This window comes from Bufo gargarizans, unplaced genomic scaffold (genome assembly GCF_014858855.1).
Source record: "Bufo gargarizans isolate SCDJY-AF-19 unplaced genomic scaffold, ASM1485885v1 original_scaffold_1780_pilon, whole genome shotgun sequence".
NCBI classification, from domain to species: Eukaryota; Metazoa; Chordata; class Amphibia; order Anura; family Bufonidae; genus Bufo; species Bufo gargarizans.
In genome coordinates this window covers 21,576-47,369 of record NW_025334511.1, presented here as the reverse complement: position 1 = coordinate 47,369, position 25,794 = coordinate 21,576, and the positions used below count along the sequence as shown (strand labels likewise).

The following is a 25,794-nucleotide window of genomic DNA, read 5'->3' as shown; positions in this document are numbered from 1 at the left end:
GGCGGTTTCTCCAGCACAATGTACAATGGGATCGGGCTCCCGACACCGCGCGGTAGCGGCACCAATGGCTATGTTCAGCGCAATCTCTCATCCGTCCGGCACAAGAAGGATCGAATTGACTATAAATCTGAGGAGGAGCTGAAGAAGCTGGAGGGTCTCCTGGTGAAGAAGCCCAACCAGGAGATCCTGGACCATGAGAGGAAGAGGAAGGTGGAGCTGAAGTGTCTGGAGCTGGAGGAGATGATGGAGGAGCAGGGGTGAGGCCTCTCCCTTCCTGTAGTGCTCCCTCCTTGTGGGGGTTCTGATCCCTCGCACGTCTGTCTGGTGGGGGGGGGGGTTCTGATCCCTCGCACGTCTGGTGGGGGGGGGGGGGGGGTTCTGATCCCTCACACGTCTGTCTGGTGGGGGGGGTTCTGATCCCTCACACGTCTGTCTGGTGGGGGGGGTTCTGATCCCTCGCACGTCTGTCTGGTGGGGGGGGTTCTGATCCCTCGCACGTCTGTCTGGTGGGGGGGTTCTGATCCCTCGCACGTCTGTCTGGTGGGGGGGGTTCTGATCCCTCGCACGTCTGTCTGGTGGGGGGGGGGGTTCTGATCCCTCGCACGTCTGGTGGGGGGGGGGGGGGTTCTGATCCCTCACACGTCTGTCTGGTGGGGGGGGTTCTGATCCCTCGCACGTCTGTCTGGTGGGGGGGGTTCTGATCCCTCGCACGTCTGTCTGGTGGGGGGGGTTCTGATCCCTCGCACGTCTGTCTGGTGGGGGGGTTCTGATCCCTCGCACGTCTGTCTGGTGGGGGGGGTTCTGATCCCTCGCACGTCTGGTGGGGGGGGGTTCTGATCCCTCGCACGTCTGGTGGGGGGGGGTTCTGATCCCTCGCACGTCTGGTGGGGGGGGGGGGGTTCTGATCCCTCGCACGTCTGTCTGGTGGGGGGGGGGTTCTGATCCCTCGCACGTCTGGTGGGGGGGGGGGTTCTGATCCCTCGCACGTCTGTCTGGTGGGGGGGGTTCTGATCCCTCGCACGTCTGGTGGGGGGGGGGGGGTTCTGATCCCTCGCACGTCGTGGGGGGGGGGGGGGTTCTGATCCCTCGCACGTCGTGGGGGGGGGGGGTTCTGATCCCTCGCACGTCGGTGGGGGGGGGGGGGGGTTCTGATCCCTCGCACGTCTGGTGGGGGGGGGGGGGTTCTGATCCCTCGCACGTCTGGTGGGGGGGGGGGGTTCTGATCCCTCGCACGTCTGGTGGGGGGGGGGGGTTCTGATCCCTCGCACGTCTGGTGGGGGGGGGGGGGTTCTGATCCCTCGCACGTCTGTCTGGTGGGGGGGGGTTCTGATCCCTCGCACGTCTGTCTGGTGGGGGGGGTTCTGATCCCTCGCACGTCTGGTGGGGGGGGGGGGTTCTGATCCCTCGCACGTCTGGTGGGGGGGGGGGGGGTTCTGATCCCTCGCACGTCTGGTGGGGGGGGGGGGTTCTGATCCCTCGCACGTCTGGTGGGGGGGGGGGGTTCTGATCCCTCGCACGTCTGGTGGGGGGGGGGGGGTTCTGATCCCTCGCACGTCTGGTGGGGGGGGGGGGGTTCTGATCCCTCGCACGTCTGGTGGGGGGGGGGGGGGTTCTGATCCCTCGCACGTCTGGTGGGGGGGGGGGGGTTCTGATCCCTCGCACGTCTGGTGGGGGGGGGGGGGTTCTGATCCCTCGCACGTCTGGTGGGGGGGGGGGTTCTGATCCCTCGCACGTCTGGTGGGGGGGGGGGGGTTCTGATCCCTCGCACGTCTGGTGGGGGGGGGGGTTCTGATCCCTCGCACGTCTGGTGGGGGGGGGGGTTCTGATCCCTCGCACGTCTGGTGGGGGGGGGGGTTCTGATCCCTCGCACGTCTGGTGGGGGGGGGGGGGGTTCTGATCCCTCGCACGTCTGGTGGGGGGGGGGGGGGGGGTTCTGATCCCTCGCACGTCTGTCTGGTGGGGGGGGGGGGTCTGATCCTTCGCACGTCTGTCTGGTGGGGGGGGGGGGGTCTGATCCTTCGCGTTCTGTGGGGGTGATGTTTTTTCATGATGTCTCCTTCCTCAGGTACAGTGAGGCCGAGATCCAGGAGAAGGTCGCCACCTTCAGGCTGATGCTTCAGGAGAAAGATGTGACCACAAATAAAGAGGAGGACAAGCTGAGGACAAAGTATGTGGGCCGGGGTGGGGGGTGTGCGTGGCCTGTGCTCTGGGGCGTGGGGTGCGCGTGGCTTGTGCTCTGGGGCGTGGGGTGCGCGTGGCTTGTGCTCTGGGGGGCCGGGGGGTGCGCGTGGCTTGTGCTCTGGGGGGCCGGGGGGTGCGCGTGGCTTGTGCTCTGGGGGGCCGGGGGGTGCGCGTAGGGTTGGGCGATATACCGGTATCACGATATACCGCGGTATTAAAAAAACGTCGATATGGCGATATCGCCGTTTCCTAAATATCGCGGTATTTCGTGACGTCATAGAAGCGATCATGTTCGCTGACCACTTCTAAATCCGCGGCCGCCCGCCCCAGCGTGAAGTACCGTACGGCACATTTACAGAGTACTTGTAGCTTGCGGCGGCGCTCTTATCCATTCGGCCGGCGTGAGGGGGGGAAGGAATACTGTGACTCGCATTCCCGGCACCCGACCTCTGAGAGGACTCTGTGATCCGCGCAATTAATCCCAGCGCGGTGATCACAGCGTCCTCTCAGAGGTCGGGTGCCGGGAATGTTCTTAAGTCCCTGCATTGGTGGCAGCAGTGGGCAGTTCCGATCGGAGCCCCAGCATTACACTGGGGCTCCGATCGGTTACCATGGCAGCCAGGAAGCTACTGAAGCCTTGGCTGCTATGGTATGTTAGTGAGCGGCATTATACTCACGTGCACAGTGGCCGCCGGGCGCTCCTTTTTCTCATAGGTCTGTGCGGCGCATTGCTAGTGCTATAAGCATTAGCAATGCGCCGCACAGACAGAAGGAGCGCCCAGCGGCCACGGCGCACGTGAGTATAATGCTGCTTACTAACATACCATAGCAGCCAGGGCTTCAGTAGCTTCCTGGCTGCCATGGTAACCGATCGGAGCCCCCCCTCCTACCCACTGCCACCAATGATGGGGGGACGACCCTGTGGCCTCCAAAGATTAATATTGGGGAGGGAGGAGGGGGGGGCCCACTGCCACCAATGATTAATACAATTAACGCCTCCTTGTGGCTGCCCCCATACAGTGTAACGCCTCCTTGTGGCTGCCCCCATACAGTGTAACGCCTCCTTGTGGCTGCCCCCATACATACAGTGTAACGCCTCCTTGTGGCTGCCCCCATACATACAGTGTAACGCCTCCTTGTGGCTGCCCCCATACATACAGTGTAACGCCTCCTTGTGGCTGCCCCCATACATACAGTGTAACGCCTCCTTGTGGCTGCCCCCATACATACAGTGTAACGCCTCCTTGTGGCTGCCCCCATACATACAGTGTAACGCCTCCTTGTGGCTGCCCCCATACATACAGTGTAACGCCTCCTTGTGGCTGCCCCCATACATACAGTGTAACGCCTCCTTGTGGCTGCCCCCATACATACAGTGTAACGCCTCCTTGTGGCTGCCCCCATACAGTGTAACGCCTCCTTGTGGCTGCCCCCATACAGTGTAACGCCTCCTTGTGGCTGCCCCCGTACAGTGTAACGCCTCCTTGTGGCTGCCCCCGTACAGTGTAACGCCTCCTTGTGGCTGCCCCCGTACAGTGTAACGCCTCCTTGTGGCTGCCCCCGTACAGTGTAACGCCTCCTTGTGGCTGCCCCCGTACAGTGTAACGCCTCCTTGTGGCTGCCCCCGTACAGTGTAACGCCTCCTTGTGGCTGCCCCCGTACAGTGTAACGCCTCCTTGTGGCTGCCCCCGTACAGTGTAACGCCTCCTTGTGGCTGCCCCCGTACAGTGTAACGCCTCCTTGTGGCTGCCCCCGTACAGTGTAACGCCTCCTTGTGGCTGCCCCCGTACTGTGTAACGCCTCCTTGTGGCTGCCCCCGTACAGTGTAACGCCTCCTTGTGGCTGCCCCCGTACAGTGTAACGCCTCCTTGTGGCTGCCCCCGTTTTTTTTTTTTCTTCTAAATGGGCATTTATATCGTTATCGCGGGTATATTTTTGATATCGTCCAACCCTAGGTCCGCGTGGCCTGTGCTCTGGGGGGCCGGGGGGGGTGCGCGTGGCCTGTGCTCTGGGGGGCCGGGGGGGGTGCGCGTGGCCTGTGCTCTGGGGGGCCGGGGGGGGTGCGCGTGGCCTGTGCTCTGGGGGGCCGGGGGGGGTGCGCGTGGCCTGTGCTCTGGGGGGCCGGGGGGTGCGCGTGGCCTGTGCTCTGGGGGGCCGTGTTGGGGGTGGGCTGTTGTTAACCCCTGGTTTCACTCTTCTTCCTCCCTTTTTTGTAGCGTCTCAGAAACCCATCAGCTCGCAGAGGCCAACGAGAAGAAGAATGAGCGCCTGCGCGCTGCCTTCGGGATTAGTGACAGCTACGTGGACGGGAGCAGCTTTGATCCAAACCGCAGAGCGGCAGCCAAGCAGCAGGAGCAGCAGCAGCAGAAATCCTACAGGTGCGGGAGCCCCGGCCCCGATGTGTTCTAGCGCCTCCTTTGTGTCTGTGCTTGTTAGCGCAGTGTAAAGGATTCCTGTGGCCTTCTGTATTCAGTGCTCCAGAGCAGCGCTCTGTGCTCCACTGTGTCTGTCCCCACGTATTTATTTGATGTTTATTTCCTTCCTCCACAGTTTTGTGGCAGACTCGGAGCGTTCACGCTCACCATCGCCAAGCAAACAGAAAAAGAAGAAAAAGGAGCGTGGCCGGTAATGTTGGGGCGCAGGGGATAGGGGCTCCGAGGGCGCTCTTGTATCTTAAGAAATTATTAGTTAATAAATCAAGGGATTGGGGGGTGGGGGTGCACTGCCTCTGCACCATGGGGGGGGGGGTTGTGTTCAGCTGTTTGCCTCTACACCCTCTGGGGGGCGTTGCCTCTGCACCATGGGGGGGGGGGGTTGTGTTCAGCTGTTTGCCTCTACACCCTCTGGGGGGCGTTGCCTCTGCACCTTTTTAATCTACTCCATTTTGGCCTCAGATGTGACCCACACTGACCCCTATGACGGGCAGGCTGTCTGACCTTAGTTGTAGGTGTGTGTGGTGGGGCGGGCACGCTGTAGTCAGACAGTGTGTGTGGTGGGGCGGGCACGCTGTAGTCAGACAGTGTGTGTGTGGTGGGGCGGGCACGCTGTAGTCAGACAGTGTGTGTGTGGTGGGGCGGGCACGCTGTAGTCACAGTGTGTGTGGTGGGGCGGGCACGCTGTAGTCAGTGTGTGTGGTGGGGCGGGCACGCTCTAGTCACAGTGTGTGTGTGTGGTGGGGCGGGCACGCTGTAGTCAGACAGTGTGTGTGGTGGGGCGGGCACGCTGTAGTCACAGTGTGTGTGGTGGGGCGGGCACGCTGTAGTCACAGTGTGTGTGGTGGGGCGGGCACGCTGTAGTCACAGTGTGTGTGGTGGGGCGGGCACGCTGTAGTCACAGTGTGTGTGGTGGGGCGGGCACGCTGTAGTCACAGTGTGTGTGGTGGGGCGGGCACGCTCTAGTCACAGTGTGTGTGGTGGGGCGGGCACGCTCTAGTCACAGTGTGTGTGGTGGGGCGGGCACGCTCTAGTCACAGTGTGTGTGGTGGGGCGGGCACGCTCTAGTCACAGTGTGTGTGGTGGGGCGGGCACGCTCTAGTCACAGTGTGTGTGGGTGGGGCGGGCACGCTCTAGTCACAGTGTGTGTGGTGGGGCGGGCACGCTCTAGTCACAGTGTGTGTGGTGGGGCGGGCACGCTGTAGTCAGACAGTGTGTGTGGTGGGGCGGGCACGCTGTAGTCAGACAGTGTGTGTGTGGTGGGCACGCTGTAGTCAGACTGTGTGTGTGGTGGGGCGGGCACGCTGTAGTCAGACAGTGTGTGTGTGTGGTGGGGCGGGCACGCTGTAGTCAGACAGTGTGTGTGTGTGGTGGGGCGGGCACGCTGTAGTCAGACAGTGTGTGTGGTGGGGCGGGCACGCTGTAGTCAGACAGTAGACGGGTGCACAGTGTGGCATGACCTGGTGCCAGTTGTTCCTTCAGTTCCCATGTGCCTCTTCAGATGTATTTCTTTCCTAACTGGTTTGTCCCTCAGGTCACCCAGCCGCTCCCCCAGCCACAAAGAGAAGAAGTCCAAATCCCATAAGCACAGGTAACCACCACCATGCTGTGTATACTGCTCTATATTGGGCTATCCTTCTTTGTGTGTACTGCTGTATTTTGGGCTATCCTCCTCCTCCGCGTGTACTGCTGTACGTTGGGCTATCATCCTCCTCCTCCGCGTGTACGTTGGGCTATCCTCCTCGTCCTCCTCCGTCCTGCTGTATGTAATATTTTGTTTTCATTTGTCCCAGATCATCATCGGATTCTAAGAAGAGGAAAGAGCGGTGAGAGTGCAGGGGCTGCCATCGGAGCTCGGGGTCGGGGCAGCCTCAGCGTTTTCTTATTGTCCGTATGATTATATTTCTAGGTCGTCCAGCCCAAAGAGCAAGCGCAGAAATAAAGACAAGACTAAGAGGTATTCTGATCCATGAAGGGGTGGTTACTGGAATGGGTTATATCCTCTTGTAATGCTAATTTTGGGGGGTGGGGGAGATTGGTGTCAGTCTCTTGTGGCGCTCAGTCTGCGGGGTGGTGTCTCTGGGCAGGGGTTGGTTGTCTCTTGTGGCGCTCAGTCTGTGGGGTGGTGTCTCTGGGCAGGGGTTGGTTGTCTCATGTGGCGCTCAGTCTGTGGGGTGGTGTCTCTGGGCAGGGGTTGGTTGTCTCTTGTGGCGCTCAGTCTGTGGGGTGGTGTCTCTGGGCAGGGGTTGGTTGTCTCTTGTGGGGTGGTGTCTCTGGGCAGGGGTTGGTTGTCTCTTGTGGCGCTCATTCTGCGGGGTGGTGTGTCTGGGCAGGGGTTGGTTGTCTCTTGTGGCGCTCAGTCTGTGGGGTGGTGTCTCTGGGCAGGGGTTGGTTGTCTCTTGTGGCGCTCAGTCTGCGGGGTGGTGTCTCTGGGCAGGGGTTGGTGTGAAGGGTGTTTCAGTAGCTATGCTGTAAGCACAAGCGTAGTTGTACATCATTTTGCTCTTCTCCCCATAGGTCCCCCAGTGGCTCTCCACCACGTAGACGTGCCTCCTCCTCCTCTTCAGATCAGACCTCGCCCAGCAGGTGGTGGTTATAGTCATGTGGTTACTGTTGTTGGTGAAGTTTTGTTGGTCTCACATTTCCTCATGTTACTGCTAGGTCCAGACACGATGTTCTGAAAGACACGCGTGCAAAACCTATTCATGGGAGCAACCCAGAAAGGCACAGACCAGTCAGCCCTGCACGAGAGCGGAGGAAAGATCGAGAGCCGAGTCCACAGCCAGCGAGCCGTCCTAGAAATGTAAATGTATGGCGTCCAATCGGCACCAAAAATAGCAAGGCGTTATACAGATCGCGCTGTGACAAACACGTTTCTTTACTTCTGTCATTTGTTTTCAGAGAAGCAGCAGAGAGCGCTCCTCATCGTTCTCGCCTAGAAGAGGTAAAGACGTCAGAGGGACTCCAGAGACTTCGAAAAGGGATAAAAAACAGAGAGAGAGGAGTAACGCTGCTGCCCCAGACATCTCTCCAAGATCAAGCCCAGTGCCTCGAAATAGGAGCAGACATAACAGTCCAAAGGGTCGCTACCCAAAAGAGAAGGGCGACAGAGAAAGGCCACCTAGGGCTGTTTCACCTGAAAGTAGACTATCACCAGCTACTCACAAGCATCACAGGAACCGAAGTCTGTCCCTGGAGAAAGAGTCTCCAAAGCAGAAATCCAGGGAGGACTCTTCAAGAAATGAGAAACGGGAAGAAAAGAAAAAGCTTTCACCAATACCTAAGAAAAAGTCTTCAAAAAGCAATGGTTCATCATCTTCCTCCTCCTCCTCGTCCTCCTCTTCCTCCTCCCAGTCCTCCTCCTCTTCTTCATCGTCCTCCTCTTCTTCATCATCGTCATCATCCTCCTCCTCAGAAAGTGAAATGTCAGATAAGGGTACAAAAAAACCTCAAGCAGTTGTCAAAGAAAATACATCTTCCAGAACAAAATATGATACTGAAATTACTGTTGGAAAGTCTGCCGCACAGACAAGATCCTTAACGGGAATGCGACCAGATCAGGGTCAAAGGTCTTGTAGTCCTCAGAGAGAGCACAAGATAGCATCTCAGAAGCATTTCCGATCACCTTCTGAGAGCCCACCGAGGAAGGGTCGGTCAGTCACTCCTAAAGGCAAGGCCCGATCCCCATCTTTTTCTCCCCCAAAAAGTCCCAAAAGCAAAACCTCTAAAAAGTCCCCAAGAAAAGCACTGTCTCCAACCTCTCCTCGTAGAGATTCATCAAAACCTTCGCAAAGAGGGAGAACTTCCTCCCAGACACCTCCACGGCACTACTATGATAGAGAGAGATCTCGCCTGAACACTAAAAGATCTGACAAGACTGTATCAGACCACCCCAAGACAAGTGAATCTTGGTCTAAGAGTGATAGAAGATCACAGCCTCAGTCTACAGGCAGACACAAGCGTTCAGTTACTCGATCGCCTCAGAGTAATGAGAGGTCACGTTCTCGCTCTACTAGAAGGGAAAGGTCTCACACCAGGTCCCCAGTAACCGGTACAGGCTCACGTTCCCCTTCTTTAGAACAAAAGCGCAGCTCGCGGTATAAGTCTAGACAAAAGCAAGTACAGTCTTCTCCTCGTGGTAGAGAGAGGTCACGTTCAACATCAAGGTATCAAAGGAGAACACCTTCTGAAACTCGTATGGTTTCTAGATCCCGTAGCCCTAGTTCACTCTCGTATACAAAAAATAAATCAAGTTCACGAACACCAATGAAAAGGACAAAGTCACGGTCATTGTCTCCTAAACAAGCATCTGTCCAGAAGAAGACTACTTCTCCCAAAACAAGACATAGACCACAGTCCTCCAAGGGACGATCTTCTTCACGTTCATTGTCTCCAGTACAAAATGATCTTCCTTCAAGAAATCAATCAAAACGCTCTATGTCCAGATCCAAGTCCCCTGTAAGAAAGAAGTTATCAAGAATACCTAGGTCCCCTTCACCACAAACCAGAAAACCTGAAAAGAAGTTGGACTCTAGTAAAAGATACAGTACTTCCCCAATACCCAGAAGGGGGGCTTCTAGGTATTCTGAACAAAGAAAGGCTAAAGAAAATGCTGTGAAAAATAAGTCTTCCCGTGAGAAGAGTTCATCAAAATCACCTCTTTCTCCAAGATCACACACAAGCCATTCACCTAAGGAAAGATCTAGAATTGCTCACAAGGAAATTGTGTCACCTCCTGAATTCAAAACCAAATCTAAAGAGCTGATCCATGCAAAGTCTACAGTACAATCTTCAGAAAGTACACAGTCGCCTCGGATTCAGCATCCTATTAGAGGTGAGTCTGGATCCTCTTCAGAGCGTGAATTCAGATCAAAATCGCCAGAAAAAGAGTTCACATCTAGACAAACTGAATCTAGAAGGATATCTGGTTCGAGTGAAAGCCATTCTAGTGCTTCAAAAAGCAAAGAGTCATCTGGTTCTGAATCTGAATATAAACAAAAGAGCAGGCGGTCACGTTCTGACCAGAAGATTAATCGTGGTTCCCCAGGAAAAACTAGTATTCCATCATCTTCTGACCAAAAGACGAAATCACTGCGGTACCCAAGATCTGATTCATCATCTGAGCGAGAAGATGAAACCAAATCATCTAGAAGCAGGTCCAAGAGTTCAGACAGTAAAATATTTACTAAAAATAAGCCGCTTCTTGAAATGTCTTCAGTTATTGCTTCTAAACCTGAACTTGAGCAGTCACTGGAAAAAGAGAACATATACAGGTCCCCACAGTCTAAAGCTAGTTCTCCAGTGTCTTCTCCAGAAAGCCAGCCTAGAAGTAGACAGACACATTCTCCATCTAGTTCAGGTTCATCTTCAGAAAGGCAGCCAAGAAATGAAGTACAGTCAACTAGGTCAGAATCCTCTTCAGAACAACCACCTAAAAGTCGACGTGCACCAAGAAAGAGCCCAGAGTTGTCTTCAGAATGTCAGACTAAAGGCAAACTGCCACCTCAAGCAAGTCCAAAGTTACCTTCTGAATGTGAACCTAGAAGCAAGTCACCACTAAGTGCATGCTCTGATTCCTCACCCGAACGGCAACCTAGAGGTAAACTGTCAAAATCCTGCGTAAGTTCAGAGTCATCAGAATCCAGGTTTAAATCAAGCCATCATAGAGCAAGTTCAGAGTCCTCACCTGAAAGAACTGGACCTTCAAGTAAAGCCAGCTCAGCACAACATTGTGAGCGTGGGACAAGCTCCTGTACTTCGTCAAAATCATCTAATCTTGCATCTGACCATAGCAACAAAATGGGAGCTACATCACCAGAACATGAAGCAGAGTCTAGGTCATCACAACATAGTAGTTCTAGATCGGAGTCAGAGGTCCAAACGTCTCAAAGAAAATATGATAAATCATCTGAAAGTGAATACACAAACCAATCCTGCAGAAATAAGTCAATTTCTCAGTCATCGCCTGATGATGGAACTGGACATGGACATTCTCAAAAGAGTTCTTACTCTAGATCACCTGAAAGTGCATCAATGACATCACAGCACAAAACTTCTGGCTCATCAGATACTGATTCCAGACCTGGAATTTCTAAGCATAAACCTAGAACCTCTGAAAGTGAGGCAAAGTCGTCTTGGTGTTCTTCAGAAGCTGAAGGAAAATCAAAGCCTCCATATTGTAAAACTGGTTTGTATTCCCAGGAAGATGCGAAGCCTACAGTCAAGGAGCATGCTCACATGTTGTATTCTCCTTCAGAAAAACCACAGAACACTGAATCCTCTGAACCTTTGTCTGCACCACAAGAGCAGCACGGTGGGTCCTACAAAGAGTGTGTAAACCCAGCAGAGATTTGCACTGCGATGTCACTGTGTGCAGAAATGAATGGGACAGAATCCCAAGTAACTCTAACAGCAAAGGACAAGCTGGAAGACCAGTCTTATTGTGGCTCCAAATCCTCCCCCATGAGGAGTACAGAAACCAGTATAAAGGAAGATATTGCTCTGGAACACGTGGTCACTGATGAAGAAGCTTCCCCACGAAGAGATGCTAAATCTTCTCCAGCTCAAGCAACACAAAAGAGATCCAAGCGAAGAAAATCAAGTTCTTCAACTTCCTCCTCCTCCTCCTCCTCTTCATCATCATCCTCTACATCATCCTCATCATCATCCTCTACATCATCCTCATCATCCTCTTCATCATCATCCTCTTCCTCTTCTGAAGATGAGGATTTGGTTCCTTCACCTGCGCAAAATGGGATTTCATATCTTGATCTGGTTGTTGCCAGCCCCCCCACTTCACGTGAGCCCTTAGACTCCTTGCAGTGTGATGCACCTTTGTCTGTGACAGATGACCTTTCTTCCAGACGTGAACCCAAGTCCCCCTCGGCACAGGTGTATACCCCTCCTGGCAGATCTACTTCTCCAATGTCTGTTGATGAGACAAGTTCATCTAATCTGAATAAAGTAAGGGAGTCTCCTGAGACTCAGACAGGCTGCTCCACGATCCGAGAAGCTTCTCCCTCTCCCCAAACAAATGTAAGCCTAGCTACATCTCTTGCTTCTAACATATGTGGTGAGTTCCAAAATAATTCTAGTGTTTTCCAAGTGAGTGAAGAATACAAACCAGAAGAAAGTCATTCTGAATCTCCAGGTAAAGAGAATGTCTCCAGCTCACAGTTGGCCCCACCCAAGACTGCTTTGTCTGATACTCCATCTAATGCAGAGCAAGAAGACCATGAACCCATGAAGCAGGAACATCCTCATGGCCCTAAAAGAAAGTCTTTGTCACCATGTGCTAGTAAAAGCCCCAAGTCCCTGGCTTCTTCAAAACATAGTCACTCAGATTCCTCTTCAGAGGACAGCAGTTCTGACTCATCGAGTGAAAGCAGCTCTTCAGAAGAGCACCCATCTTCTGACCGTGTGTCACGCTCTCAAAGGGTGCACATGCCAGATCCACCACCAATAAGGCGCATTCCATCACCAGACCGAAGGAAGTCTCCTGACTTCCTGAGGCACAAATCTTCAAGGCCTGAGTCCTTTAAAGGGAAAGAAGGACTTAATCGTTCACGTTCCTCATCTAGGTCTTCAGTTGCACAGCGAGAATTCTCGCGCACTGTGGGGAGGGAATCGCAAAGAATAAGATCTCTATCACGTTCACCTGTTCGTAAAGGTAGGTCTAAGTCTAATACGCCACCAAGACACCGAGTAAGAACACCGCCTAGAGCATTTAGGTCTCGTTCAAGGTCAAGATCAGACAGGTTCTCTCGTAGAAATCGTTCACGATCATCTACAAGACGTTCACCCTCCTGGCAAAACCGTAGAAGATGGGGACGTCGCAGATCTCCATCGTCCCCCAGAAGAGGCCGCTCAGGTTCTCGCTCCCGTACTGACCGTTCGTGGCGTTCTCGTCGTGGGGATTCTGGATCTTCACCTTGGAAGGGAAGGTCACGATCCCCATCAAGATATGATTCTTATCGCTACTCTTATGGAGGTAATAATTCGCGATCTTCCCCAAGAAGAAGATCGAGATCGCCTTACAGGCGTGATAGGCCTCCTAGTTATTATCGTCGGGACAGATCCACCTCCTCATCTAGAAATAAAAGACTCAGATCACCACAGAGAAAGTCACGCTCATTTGAGAGAAGAGTGCGGTCGAGATCTTCTGATAGATATAAAAGTGCGCAGAGCAGCAGAGTTGGAGTTGCTAAAAGGCGCAGCCGTTCATTATCTGTGGATGAACAGTCACGAGCTCCTAGGAGGCAGAGACGGTCCTCATCTCCAGCAGACAGTAAATCTGTGCGACCCCGCAAAAGCTCTCTTTCACCATTAAGGACTGCAAATAAAAAGTCGGCCAGCCCTAAACCTTCTGCTACCCCTCATATGCCTCCCCAGGAGAGTCCCCACATGTCCCCATTTCCGTCACAACAGGAGAATCGTGAGAAGTCCTCTGTAGACCAGAAAGAGTCTGAGGGCAGAAGAGAAGCTTCAGCGGCAAAGAGCAATTCCTCTTCACACACAGCACCGGCTGGGACTGAACAGACTGAATGTCCTAAAGCACACCCCACTGCCCCGGACATCCCTCCATCCTCTGGGAAAGGAGAGGCTAATCCTGAAATGGACTCAAAGATGCAGACTTGCAGCAACCAAACGGCAGCATCAAAACGTGCTACAGAAAACCTACATGGAGAAAACCCCTCATCTCCAAGCGAAGCAAATGAGCCTTCAGAACAAGGAGAGACCTTCCCCTCGGATAAGAGTAAATGGCCAAGGAGTTTGTCTTCACGGTCCGATTCCAGCCTCCAAAAATCCTCACCAGCTGCCGAAGCGGCCTCAAATACAAAAAGGTGAGCATTACTGAATTATATAGGAAAGGGGTTTCCAGTATTGGGAAAACATGGCCGCTCCAAGTATCCAGAGGTTGTATGCAGTCATGCATCTCGGCCCTCGTCACTGCGGTGGAGGTGACTTGCACTACCAGCCACGGACGGGCGTGGTGCTGATTTGTCTATATAATTCTGGATGGCCATTTTTAAAGGGGCATTCTCATCGTGAGCATGTCTGGCATCGCCATAGGACCTGGTATAAATGTCTGATATGTGGGACCCACATCTGTCTCCAGAATGGCGGACTCCTGACCCCGTCTGGTGAGGCGGCTATTGCATCAAGGCAGAGAAGGAATGCAGAGTTGGCTGCACTTGTACTTGACTCTCCCTGTTCACATCTATGGGAGTTGGATGTTTCCATGACACTCCCCTCTCCATAGAAGTGGATGGAGAGCCACGCGGCCGCCTCACCATTCATTCATCCGATTATGCCATAAATGTCTAAACTGAGTTCTGGCGGAGAGCTCGGGTTCCATCATCCCTCAGCTGGCCACGAGATGCCGGCACCAGGACAGCTTACTTCTTTCCCTCCTGGAGTACAGACAGGTTAGACCATGGCAGTTTTAGGATGCACAAGCGCCTGTGCGATGCTCGTGGCGCTGGATGTTAGGATGTGGCCGCCTCTATAGTGGCAGTGGATAATGCATGACTTGTCTGGTAGAGCAGGTGCTGGAGGAGGACCTGCAGTGTCAGATCACACTGAGATGGACTGGTCATATCTTTCTGCTCTCCTCCTGTCCCTCGTAGTCTGGTATGGGGTTCCTCCGATCAGGCATTTATGGCCAGTGTTACCTGTACGAATCCCACCCTACGGTGCCCCTACAACAGCTAGCGCTCCCAAATCCCCTATAGACACGCATACTTGGTTGACTGAGCGTGTATGTCATGTTGCTGCCAGACATCTGTCCTCTTCTTGGGTCCCTGCCAGGACTCCTATCTCCTGGGGTTGGGCTTGATATTCGGTGTGAACGCTGCTTATCTACCCTGATATCGGTTGTTCCTGCAGAACACTGAAGCACCAGTATAATGTGTGTGGGGTTTTCAGAAGGAGTTGTCTCGTCATAACTGCCCATCATACAAGACTGGGGACTACTTGCTGGAGCTATAGGGGGATTGGCCTCTCTGTGCACTTTGAACCTTGGGTGCAGGACCAGGACATGTGTTTGGTTCTGATCCCTCGTTGTTTTTGTGTCCTGTAACCTGACAGGATCTCCAGTCAATCACCAGCTGAGCCTCAGGAGACAGAGGAACCACGAAGATCCCGCAGCTCGAGTACATCATCTTCTTCCTCCTCAAGTTCTTCATCCAGCTCTTCTTCCTCATCCTCTTCATCGTCCTCTTCATCTCACAAGGCCAACAGTAAGAAGGGGCCCTCTCCGATCAGAAGGTGAGCGCTCCAGTGTATGTCTGTGAAGACTGCTGTCTACTGCTGTATGTAGTGATGGTGACTCCCCTCCACTGATGCCTACATTCCCAGATCGCGGAGTCCCCGTAAACCCATCGACTCGCTGAGAGATTCCCGTTCCCTGAGCTATTCTCCTGCTGAGCGACGACGCGTTCCGTCTCCCCCGCCCCGCAGGAGGTAAGTTACCAAACATTGTCACTATCATGTGTGCACCTACAGCAAGGATGCTCAACCTGCGGCTCTCCAGCATGCCCGAACAGCCTACCGCAGCGCATGGTGGGAGTTGTAGTTTTACAACAGCTGGAGAGCCGCAGGTTGAGCATCCCGGACCTACAGTATCTCACAAAAGTGAGTGCACCCCTGACCTCTTTGTAAATATTTATTTATATCTTTTCCTGGAACATCACTGAAGATCTGACCCTGTGATACAATGTAGTCAGTGTGCAGCTTGTATCACAGTGTAAATTGGGCGTGTCCTCACAATAACTCCACACACACCGCCATTACTGTCTAAACCACGGACAACCCCTAAGTGAGAATGGCCAAAGTGTCAGAATTCTGTGTGGGGCCCCATTATTTTCCAGCACGACCTTAACTCTCTTGGACATGGAGGTCACTAGATCTTCTCAGGTTCCACTGGACAACCTCTGGATATGACGCTGAGCACTGACAGGCTGACCCCCACCCCTGTAACCTCTGCAGCAATGCTGGCAGCACTCATACAACCTCTGGATATGACGCTGAGCACTGACAGGCTGACCCCCCCCCCCCCCCCCCCCCACCCCTGTAACCTCTGCAGCAATGCTGGCAGCAGTCATACAACCTCTGGATATGACGCTGAGCACTGACAGGCTGACCCCCCACCCCTGTAACCTCGGCAGCAATGCTGGCAGCACTCATACAACCTCTGGATATGACGCTGAGCACTGACAGGCTGACCCCCCACCTCTGTAACCTCTGCAGCAATGCTGGCAGCACTCATACAGCCTCTGGATATGACGCTGAGCACTGACAGGCTGACCCCCACCCCTGTAACCTCTGCAGCAATGCTGGCAGCACTCATACAGCCTCTGGATATGATGCTGAGCGATGACACGCTGACCCCCCCATCCCTGTAACCTCTGCAGCAATGCTGGCAGCACTCATACAGCCTCTGGATATGACGCTGAGCACTGACAGGCTGCCCCCCACCCCTGTAACCTCTGCAGCAATGCTGGCAGCACTCATACAGCCTCTGGATATGACGCTGAGCACTGACAGGCTGACCCCCACCCCTGTAACCTCTGCAGCAATGCTGGCAGCACTCATACAGCCTCTGGATATGACGCTGAGCACTGACAGGCTGACCCCCACCCCTGTAACCTCTGCAGCAATGCTGGCAGCACTCATACAGCCTCTGGATATGACGCTGAGCACTGACAGGCTGACCCCCACCCCTGTAACCTCTGCAGCAATGCTGGCAGCACTCATACAACCTCTGGATATGACGCTGAGCACTGACAGGCTGACCCCCACCATGTAACCTCTGCAGCAATGCTGGCAGCACTCATACAACCTCTGGATATGACGCTGAGCACTGACAGGCTGACCCCCCCACCCCTGTAACCTCTGCAGCAATGCTGACAGCACTCATACAACCTCTGGATATGACACTGACAGGCTGACCCCCCCACCACTGTAACCTCTGCAGCAATGCTGGCAGCACTCATACAACCTCTGGATATGACGCTGAGCACTGACAGGCTGACCCCCCCACCACTGTAACCTCTGCAGCAATGCTGGCAGCACTCATACAACCTCTGGATATGACACTGAGCACTGACAGACTGACCCCCCACCCCTGTAACCTCTGCAGCAATGCTGGCAGCACTCATACAGCCTCTGGATATGACGCTGAGCACTGACAGGCTGACCCCCACCTGTAACCTCTGCAGCAATGCTGGCAGCACTCATACAACCTCTGGATATGACGCTGAGCACTGACAGGCTGACCCCCCACCCCTGTAACCTCTGCAGCAATGCTGGCAGCACTCATACAGCCTCTGGATATGATGCTGAGCACTGACAGGCTGACCCCCACCCCTGTAACCTCTGCAGCAATGCTGGCAGCACTCATACAGCCTCTGGATATGACGCTGAGCACTGACAGGCTGACCCCCACCCCTGTAACCTCTGCAGCAATGCTGACAGCACTCATACAACCTCTGGATATGACACTGACAGGCTGACCCCCCCACCCCTGTAACCTCTGCAGCAATGCTGGCAGCACTCATACAACCTCTGGATATGACGCTGAGCACTGACAGGCTGACCCCCCACACCTGTAACCTCTGCAGCAATGCTGGCAGCACTCATACAACCTCTGGATATGACGCTGAGCACTGACAGGCTGACCCCCACCCCTGTAACCTCTGCAGCAATGCTGGCAGCACTCATACATCCTCTGGATATGACGCTGAGCACTGACAGGCTGACCCCCCACCCCTGTAACCTCTGCAGCAATGCTGGCAGCACTCATACAACCTCTGGATATGACGCTGAGCACTGACAGGCTGACCCCCCCACCCCTCTAACCTCTGCAGCAATGCTGGCAGCACTCATACAGCCTCTGGATATGACGCTGAGCACTGACAGGCTGACCCCCCACCCCTGTAACCTCTGCAGCAATGCTGACAGCACTCATACAACCTCTGGATATGATGCTGGGCACTGACAGGCTGACCCCCCACACCTGTAACCTCTGCAGCAATGCTGGCAGCACTCATACAGCCTCTGGATATGACGCTGAGCACTGACAGGCTGACCCCTACCCCTGTAACCTCTGCAGCAATGCTGGCAGCACTCATACAACCTCTGGATATGACGCTGAGCACTGACAGGCTGACCCCTACCCCTGTAACCTCTGCAGCAATGCTGGCAGCACTCATACAACCTCTGGATATGACACTGAGCACTGACAGGCTGACCCCCCCACACCTGTAACCTCTGCAGCAATGCTGGCAGCACTCATACAACCTCTGGATATGACGCTGAGCACTGACAGGCTGACCCCTACCCCTGTAACCTCTGCAGCAATGCTGGCAGCACTCATACAACCTCTGGATATGACACTGAGCACTGACAGGCTGACCCCCCCACACCTGTAACCTCTGCAGCAATGCTGGCAGCACTCATACAACCTCTGGATATGACGCTGAGCACTGACAGGCTGACCCCCCACCCCTGTAACCTCTGCAGCAATGCTGGCAGCACTCATACAACCTCTGGATATGACGCTGAGCACTGACAGGCTGACCCCCCCACCCCTGTAACCTCTGCAGCAATGCTGGCAGCACTCATACAGCCTCTGGATATGACGCTGAGCACTGACAGGCTGACCCTCCACCCCTGTAACCTCTGCAGCAATGCTGGCAGCACTCATACAACCTCTGGATATGACGCTGAGCACTGACAGGCTGACCCCCCACCCCTGTAACCTCTGCAGCAATGCTGGCAGCACTCATACAGCCTCTGGATATGACGCTGAGCACTGACAGGCTGACCCCCCACCCCTGTAACCTCTGCAGCAATGCTGGCAGCACTCATACAACCTCTGGATATGACGCTGAGCACTGACAGGCTGACCCCTCACCCCTGTAACCTCTGCAGCAATGCTGGCAGCACTCATACAACCTCTGGATATGACGCTGAGCACTGACAGGCTGACCCCCCACCCCTGTAACCTCTGCAGCAATGCTGGCAGCACTCATACAACCTCTGGATATGACGCTGAGCACTGACAGGCTGACCCCCCACCCCTGTAACCTCTGCAGCAATGCTGGCTGCACTCATACAACCTCTGGATATGACGCTGAGCACTGACAGGCTGACCCCCCACCCACCCCTGTAACCTCTGCAGCAATGCTGGCAGCACTCATACAACCTCTGGATATGACGCTGAGCACTGACAGGCTGACCCTCCACCCCTGTAACCTCTGCAGCAATGCTGGCAGTACTCATACAACCTCTGGATATGACGCTGAGCGCTAACAGGCTGACCCCCCCACCCCTGTAACCTCTGCAGCAATGCTGGCAGCACTCATACAACCTCTGGATATGACGCTGAGCACTGACAGGCTGACCCCCCACCCCTGTAACCTCTGCAGCAATGCTGGCAGCACTCGTACAACCTCTGGATATGATGCTGAGCACTGACAGGCTGACCCCCACCCCTGTAACCTCTGCAGCAATGCTGGCAGCACTCATACAGCCTCTGGATATGACGCTGAGCACTGACAGGCTGACCCCCCCCACCCCTGTAACCTCTGCAGCAATGCTGGCAGCACTCATACAACCTCTGGATATGACGCTGAGCACTGACAGGATGACCCCCCACACCCCTGTAACCTCTGCAGCAATGCTGGCAGCACTCATACAACCTCTGGATATGACGCTGAGCACTGACAGGCTGACCCCCCACCCCTGTAACCTCTGCAGCAATGCTGGCAGCACTCATACAACCTCTGGATATGACGCTGAGCACTGACAGGCTGACCCCCACCCCTGTAACCTCTGCAGCAATGCTGGCAGCACTCATACAGCCTCTGGATAGAGGGGTGCGCTTGCTATTGTCGGGTCCTGGGGATAGAGGGGTGCGCTCGCTAGTGTCGGGTCCCGGGGATAGAGGGGTGCGCTCGCTAGTGTCGGGTCCCGGGGATAGAGGGGTGCGCTCGCTAGTGTCGGGTCCCGGGGATAGAGGGGTGCGCTCGCTAGTGTCGGGTCCCGGGGATAGAGGGGTGCGCTCGCTAGTGTCGGGTCCCGGGGATAGAGGGGTGCGCTCGCTAGTGTCGGGTCCCGGGGATGATGGCCGGATGAGGGGTGCGCTCGCTAGTGTCGGGTCCCGGGGATGGAGGGGTGCGCTCGCTAGTGTCGGGTCCCGGGGATGGAGGGGTGCGCCCGCTAGTGTCGGGTCCCGGGGATAGAGGGGTGCGCCCGCTAGTGTCGGGTCCCGGGGATAGAGGGGTGCGCCCGCTAGTGTCGGGTCCCGGGGATAGAGGGGTGCGCCCGCTAGTGTCGGGTCCCGGGGATAGAGGGGTGCGCCCGCTAGTGTCGGGTCCCGGGGATAGAGGGGTGCGCCCGCTAGTGTCGGGTCCCGGGGATAGAGGGGTGCGCCCGCTAGTGTCGGGTCCCGGGGATAGAGGGGTGCGCCCGCTAGTGTCGGGTCCCGGGGATAGAGGGGTGCGCCCGCTAGTGTCGGGTCCCGGGGATAGAGGGGTGCGCCCGCTAGTGTCGGGTCCCGGGGATAGAGGGGTGCGCCCGCTAGTGTCGGGTCCCGGGGATAGAGGGGTGCGCCCGCTAGTGTCGGGTCCCGGGGATAGAGGGGTGCGCCCGCTAGTGTCGGGTCCCGGGGATAGAGGGGTGCGCCCGCTAGTGTCGGGTCCCGGGGATAGAGGGGTGCGCCCGCTAGTGTCGGGTCCCGGGGATAGAGGGGTGCGCCCGCTAGTGTCGGGTCCCGGGGATAGAGGGGTGCGCCCGCTAGTGTCGGGTCCCGGGGATAGAGGGGTGCGCCCGCTAGTGTCGGGTCCCGGGGATAGAGGGGTGCGCCCGCTAGTGTCGGGTCCCGGGGATAGAGGGGTGCGCCCGCTAGTGTCGGGTCCCGGGGATAGAGGGGTGCGCCCGCTAGTGTCGGGTCCCGGGGATAGAGGGGTGCGCTCGCTAGTGTCGGGTCCTGTTTACTTCTAACCTCTTCCTTCTAGGGAGCGTGATACCAGACGAAGCCACGGCTCCCCAGAAAGGAAGCGCAGGAGAGAGTCCCCGGAGTCTCGGTACTCGCGCCGGAGATCCTCCAGGTAATGATGGCCGCCCTGCTGACGCTATGAAGGAGCAGCGGCCGTGTGTGAGAAGCCTTCTTTATTTCATCTTTTATCTGAAGCAGTAAAATACAATATTCTATCGGGGGAGGGGATGGCGGCGGCGGCGTGCCCACTGACCACGGTTCCTCTCTTCTCAGGTCACCCTGAATGTCTTATCCTTCAACTCGCAACAAAGGAAAATGTTTTTAGGATTTTTTTTTTTTCTTCTATCCTGCGGTCGCTGCAGGTCGACCCCCTTTTTTGGGGGTTTGAAAAAAAACCTAAAGAGCGCTGTGGATGCCCGTGCGACTGGCGGCAGGATGTGGCTGGAGTCCTGTGATGGCGATGTGCCACTCATCACCCAGCGTGGCTCCCACCCCTCCTGCTTGGTGATGGTGCCCATTCTTCTGCCCTCCTTCGTTAAGCATAGACGATTTTGTAAAATGTGAATTGAATCCGTGAATCTTCTGTTGTGTTTATTTTGTCTTATTTTATTATTTTTTTTCCCCTTTTTTGAAATCTGTACAGCAAGAATTCTTTCTGTCAATAAAAGTTTAGGCAAAGCCCAGATCTGTACGCGTTGTTGCTCTGGGGCTCACAGGGTGCCAGCCAGGAGGGTTAGTGCGAGTGCCACGCGGAGCCCGGCAGCCGGAGGAGCAGAGCCGCTCCCTGCTGTGCACTGGCAGTTGCAGTCTCTCTGACCTCGTCCTTCGGGTTCTTGAGTGGGTTCTGGAGGAGCTGCCGCTGCACAGTACATCCAGTTTAGGGCAATGCTGTGGGGGTAACCTGGGTCAGCCTCTACCTTACCATCCTGGAACTTCCAGTACTGGGGGCCCTTGAAGAAGTACGTGTGACCTGTCAACAGAAACAGAAGGGTTAATGTCTAAGGTGATAACACAGTAGAGGGGCCGCGCTGGTGGAGCCTAGAAGAGCAGGTGAGGCACAAACTGGATAGATAACTTCTCTACTGGCGCCCTCTGCCGTGCCTGCGCCTGGCGCCCTCTGCCGTGCCTGCGCCCTCTGCTGTGCCTGCGCCTGGCACCCTCTGCCGTGCCTGCGCCTAATAAGATGGCAGCAGCTGAGCTGTTGCCTTGTCAGAAGAGTGACATATCTTAGACTGCAGAATTATGATTTCTACTCTGCATTATCTTGCACTTATCAACATTACATTTTAGTTGCCAGATTTTTGACCGTTCCTCTAGTTTTCCTAAGTCCTTTTCCATTGGGTGTATCCCTCCAGGAACATCAACCCTGTTACCTATCTTTGTGTCATCAGCAAAAAGACCCACCTTACCATTGAGGCCTTCTGCAATGTCGTTGATAAAGATATTAAACAATCTGGGTCCCAGAACAGATCCCTGAGGTACCCCACTGGTAACAAGACCCTGGTCTGAATATACTCCATTGACTACAACCCTCTGTTGCCTGTCCCTCAGCCACTGCCTAATCCATTCAACAATATGGGAGTCCAAGCCCAATGACTGCACTTTATTGATAAGCCTTCTATGTGGGACAGTATGGAAAGCCTTACTAAAGCCCAGATAAGCGATGTCTACTGCACCTCCACCGTCTATTATTTTAGTCACCCAATCAAAAAAATCAATACGATTAGTCTGACATGATCTCCCTGAAGTAAACCCATGCTGTTCTTCATCTTTCAGTCCATGGGATTTTAGATGTTCCACAATCCTCTCCTTAAGTATGGTTTCCAGTAATTTCCCCACTATTGATGTCAGGCTTACTGGCCTATAGTTGCCCGATTCCTCCCTACTACCTTTCTTGTGAATGGGCACAACATTTGCTAATTTCCAATCTTCTGGGACGACTCCTGTTGCCAGTGATTGGTTAAATAAATCTGTTAATGGTTTTGCTAGTTCACCGCTGAGCTCTTTTAATAGCTTTGGGTGTTTCCCATCAGGCCCCTGTGACTTATTTGTAGTAATTTTAGACAGCTGACTCAGAACCTCTTCCTCTGTAATGACACATGCATCAAAAGCTTCATTAGTCTTCTTTCCTAACTGAGGAGAAGGTCCTTCTCCTTCATTTTCCTTTGTAAGAACTGAACAGAAGTCTTCATTGAGGCCGTCAGCTAGTTCTGTATCTTCTTCCATATAACTTCCTTCTTATGTTTTTATTTGGTAATTCCTTGTTTTAGTTTCCTTTTTTCATTTATGTATCTGCAGAATGTCTTATCGCCTTTTTTCCCTGACTGAGCTCATTTCTCTTCTGCCCGGGCTTTAGAAGCTCTTATACCTTGTTTGGCCTCTCTCTGCCTAATCTTATACATTTCCCTGTCATCCTCATTATTTTTTTTATAATTACTAAATGCTATCTTTTTGTCTTTAATGACTTTGGCCACTTCTGCTGAGGACCACAGTGGTCTCTTCCTTTTTTTGCTTTTACTGACAAGCCTAATGCAATTATCTGTTGCCTTCAATAGTGCCACTTTTAAGTAGTCCCATTTCTCCTGGACTCCAATGAAACTGTTCCAGTCTGATAGGGACTCGTGTACCACTAATCTAATTTTAGAAAAGTCAGTCTAAAACTTTTGTTTTTGTGTGGTGTGACTCAGTCACTGTACTTATAGTAAACCACACTGACTGGTGATCACTAGATCCCAAGCTTTCCCCTACAGTAATATCAGATACCAGATTCCCATTTGTGAATACTAAATCTAAAATGGCCTCCTTCCGGGTTGGCTCCTCAACTACTTGCTGTAGAGATAATCCCAGCAGGGAATTTAGAATATCTGTGCTCCTGGCAGAACTAGCTATTTTGGTTTTCCAGTTTACATCTGGAAGATTGAAGTCTCCCATAACGATAACTTCCCCCTTCAATGTCATTTTAGCTATTTTCTCAACTAGAAGACCATCTAATTCTTTGACTTGGCCAGGTGGTCTATATATCACACCTACACGAGTTATCTTATGATTATCAAGCTGCAAGGTAACCCAAACTGACTCTAAATTGGTCTCGCTAACTTGTATTAAATTAGATTTTATGCTATCTTTCACATACAGGGCCACCCCTCCCCCTTTCTTGCCATCTCTGTCTTTCCTATATAGAGAGAACCCTGGTATTGTTATATCCTGGTCATTACTCCCATTTACCCATGTCTCAGTAACAGCCACTGCATCTATATTATCTGCCTCCAGCTTTATAATAAAGTTGTTCCTTGTCATAGCTCTGCCTCCTGATGATGACCCAACACTTTGGGGGTCCCCCCAGCACAAGTGGAACCAGGAGGCTATGGTGACATGAATGCTGAAGCTCTGCTTTCCATCATGGTGTATTTAGGTCTGTAATTCTGTGCTGGGAAACGGGTTAAAGGCTGTGGTCACATTTCATGTTTTTTTTTTTTCTCCCTAAATTAGTCAGTTTTCCTGCAGCTGCTGTGACCTGAGCCCTTACCTCTGCTTCCCTGACAGCTCATAGACATGCGTCTACAGCCTTATGATATTGACTAATAGGAAAAATAAACTGCACCCAATGGTGCCCACCGCCTGTTACCTACTGGTAGACCTGATGCTGCGGTTTTGGAGCTCTGTATTAGAAGCACTCCACTCCAACCCTATAGCGAGATTAATGGATTCTGGATCTATTCCCATAAATATTGGAGGGGGCAGCACAGGCTCTGTCATGGAAGTCCAGACTGTGCTGGCCTCAGGATGGGTCGGGGTCCTAGCAGTTGGACCAGTCAGTTTACCAGAAGTCACTTGGCAGAAACTACATTTATGAAAGTCGTCCACAGGAAACGACCCAGGAACAGAAGAGCGCATGGACCAGTGTGCACATGAAAACCTAAAAATCCAGCGCATGTGCTGATAAAATCTCCAGAAGGTGATGCCTGAACCTCCACCCAGGGGAGGGCTTGAAGGTCAGCACTTTGCTCTTGATGAGATTTTATTCATAAGTCGGAGAGTGCAGCTCCAAGTGGTAGCCAACCCAACTGTGGAGGCACCTCTGGATGTGACTAGAGAAGGCATGGCCAACCTGCAGCTCTCCAGCTGTTATAAAACTACAGCTCCCACCATGCCCTGCTGTAGGCAGTCTGGACATGCTGGGAGCTGTAGTTTCACAACAGCTGGAGAGCCTCAGGTAGGCCAGGCAAGGGTTGCTGACCACATTACGGAGGTTCCAGCAGGATAGGACCTTTTTAATGAGAGAACCCAGGCTCACCATCGGTCCAGCTGATGACATCATCCACGTCACTGGGCAGCCCTAGCCATAGGTTACTGTCACGAGGGTAACCGGGGTCCATCCTCCCCTGCCGCTCATCAAATCTCCAGTAGCGGTTGTGTCTGAAGAAGTACGTCTTCTTATTGTGCTTCCAAACAAAAGCTCCATCTACTCCATCGGTGTTCAGCCCAAAATCCGTGAGCGGTCGTGGGTACCCGGGCTCCACCAAAGTGTCCTTAAACACCCAGTAATTGGCTCCTGCAATAAAAAGTCAGTGTTCTGGTTACTGCAGATATCTAATGTCTAAAGGGTATTACACTCCTGTATATAACTAATCCTAGGAGGGAGCCTCCCGGTCTTGATCGCTGCGGGAGATGTGTGTGTGTGTGGGAATCTGTCCTAGGAGGGAGACGTGTGTGCGGGAATCTGTCCTAGGAGGGAGATGTGTGTGCGGGAATCTGTCCTAGCAGGGAGATGATGGTGTGTGTGCGGGAATCTGTCCTAGGAGGGAGATGATGGTGTGTGCGGGAATCTGTCCTAGGAGGGAGATGTGTGTGCGGGAATCTGTCCTAGGAGGGAGATGTGTGTGCGGGAATCTGTCCTAGCAGGGAGATGATGGTGTGTGCGGGAATCTGTCCTAGGAGGGAGATGATGGTGTGTGCGGGAATCTGTCCTAGGAGGGAGGTGTGTGTGTGCGGGAATCTGTCCTAGGAGGGAGATGTGTGTGTGTGTGTGCGGGAATCTGTCCTAGGAGGGAGATGTGTGTGTGGGAATCTGTCCTAGGAGGGAGATGTGTGTGTGCGGGAATCTGTCCTAGGAGGGAGATGTGTGTGTGCGGGAATCTGTCCTAGGAGGGAGATGTGTGTGTGCGGGAATCTGTCCTA

At 53.9% G+C, this 25,794-nt stretch overlaps 2 protein-coding genes across 3 annotated transcripts in view; one reads left to right on the top strand and one right to left on the bottom strand.

Moving 5' to 3' along the window:
• On the top strand, positions 1-21,002 carry LOC122923619 (serine/arginine repetitive matrix protein 2-like). Of its 2 annotated transcripts, none has more exons than XM_044274489.1 (14): positions 1-257; positions 2,066-2,167; positions 4,398-4,559; positions 4,732-4,806; positions 6,148-6,204; positions 6,407-6,439; positions 6,523-6,570; positions 7,131-7,199; positions 7,275-7,416; positions 7,515-13,456; positions 14,703-14,882; positions 14,973-15,077; positions 20,636-20,728; positions 20,890-21,002. In XM_044274489.1, exons 1-14 carry the CDS (start codon positions 19-21, stop codon positions 20,897-20,899), a joined length of 7,257 nt encoding a protein of 2,418 aa, XP_044130424.1. In that variant the 5' UTR covers positions 1-18; the 3' UTR covers positions 20,900-21,002. The 2 variants fall into 2 exon arrangements, with proteins under 2 accessions (XP_044130424.1, XP_044130423.1); XM_044274488.1 differs by having other exon boundaries at positions 7,275-7,422.
• Positions 20,773-25,794, bottom strand: part of LOC122923620 (matrix metalloproteinase-17-like) — a 19,588-nt gene continuing 14,566 nt past the window's right edge. Inside the window, exons 8-9 of the mRNA XM_044274490.1 lie at positions 24,911-25,168; positions 20,773-21,586 (exon numbers count right to left, since the gene is read on the bottom strand). Coding sequence (XP_044130425.1) covers positions 21,327-21,586; positions 24,911-25,168 — 518 coding nt within the window. The 3' untranslated portion in view covers positions 20,773-21,326. The remainder of the gene's footprint in view (positions 21,587-24,910; positions 25,169-25,794) is intronic.

Excerpts from the sequence above, each read along its gene's own strand:
- LOC122923619 (XM_044274488.1), top strand. The coding sequence starts at position 19 with ATGTACAATGGGATCGGGCTCCCGACACCGCGCGGTAGCGGCACCAAT. Across the intron at positions 258-2,065 it reads GAGATGATGGAGGAGCAGGG|GTACAGTGAGGCCGAGATCC; the intron begins GTGAGGCCTCTC and ends CTCCTTCCTCAG. Across the intron at positions 7,423-7,514 it reads GCCGTCCTAGAAATGTAAAT|AGAAGCAGCAGAGAGCGCTC; the intron begins GTATGGCGTCCA and ends ATTTGTTTTCAG.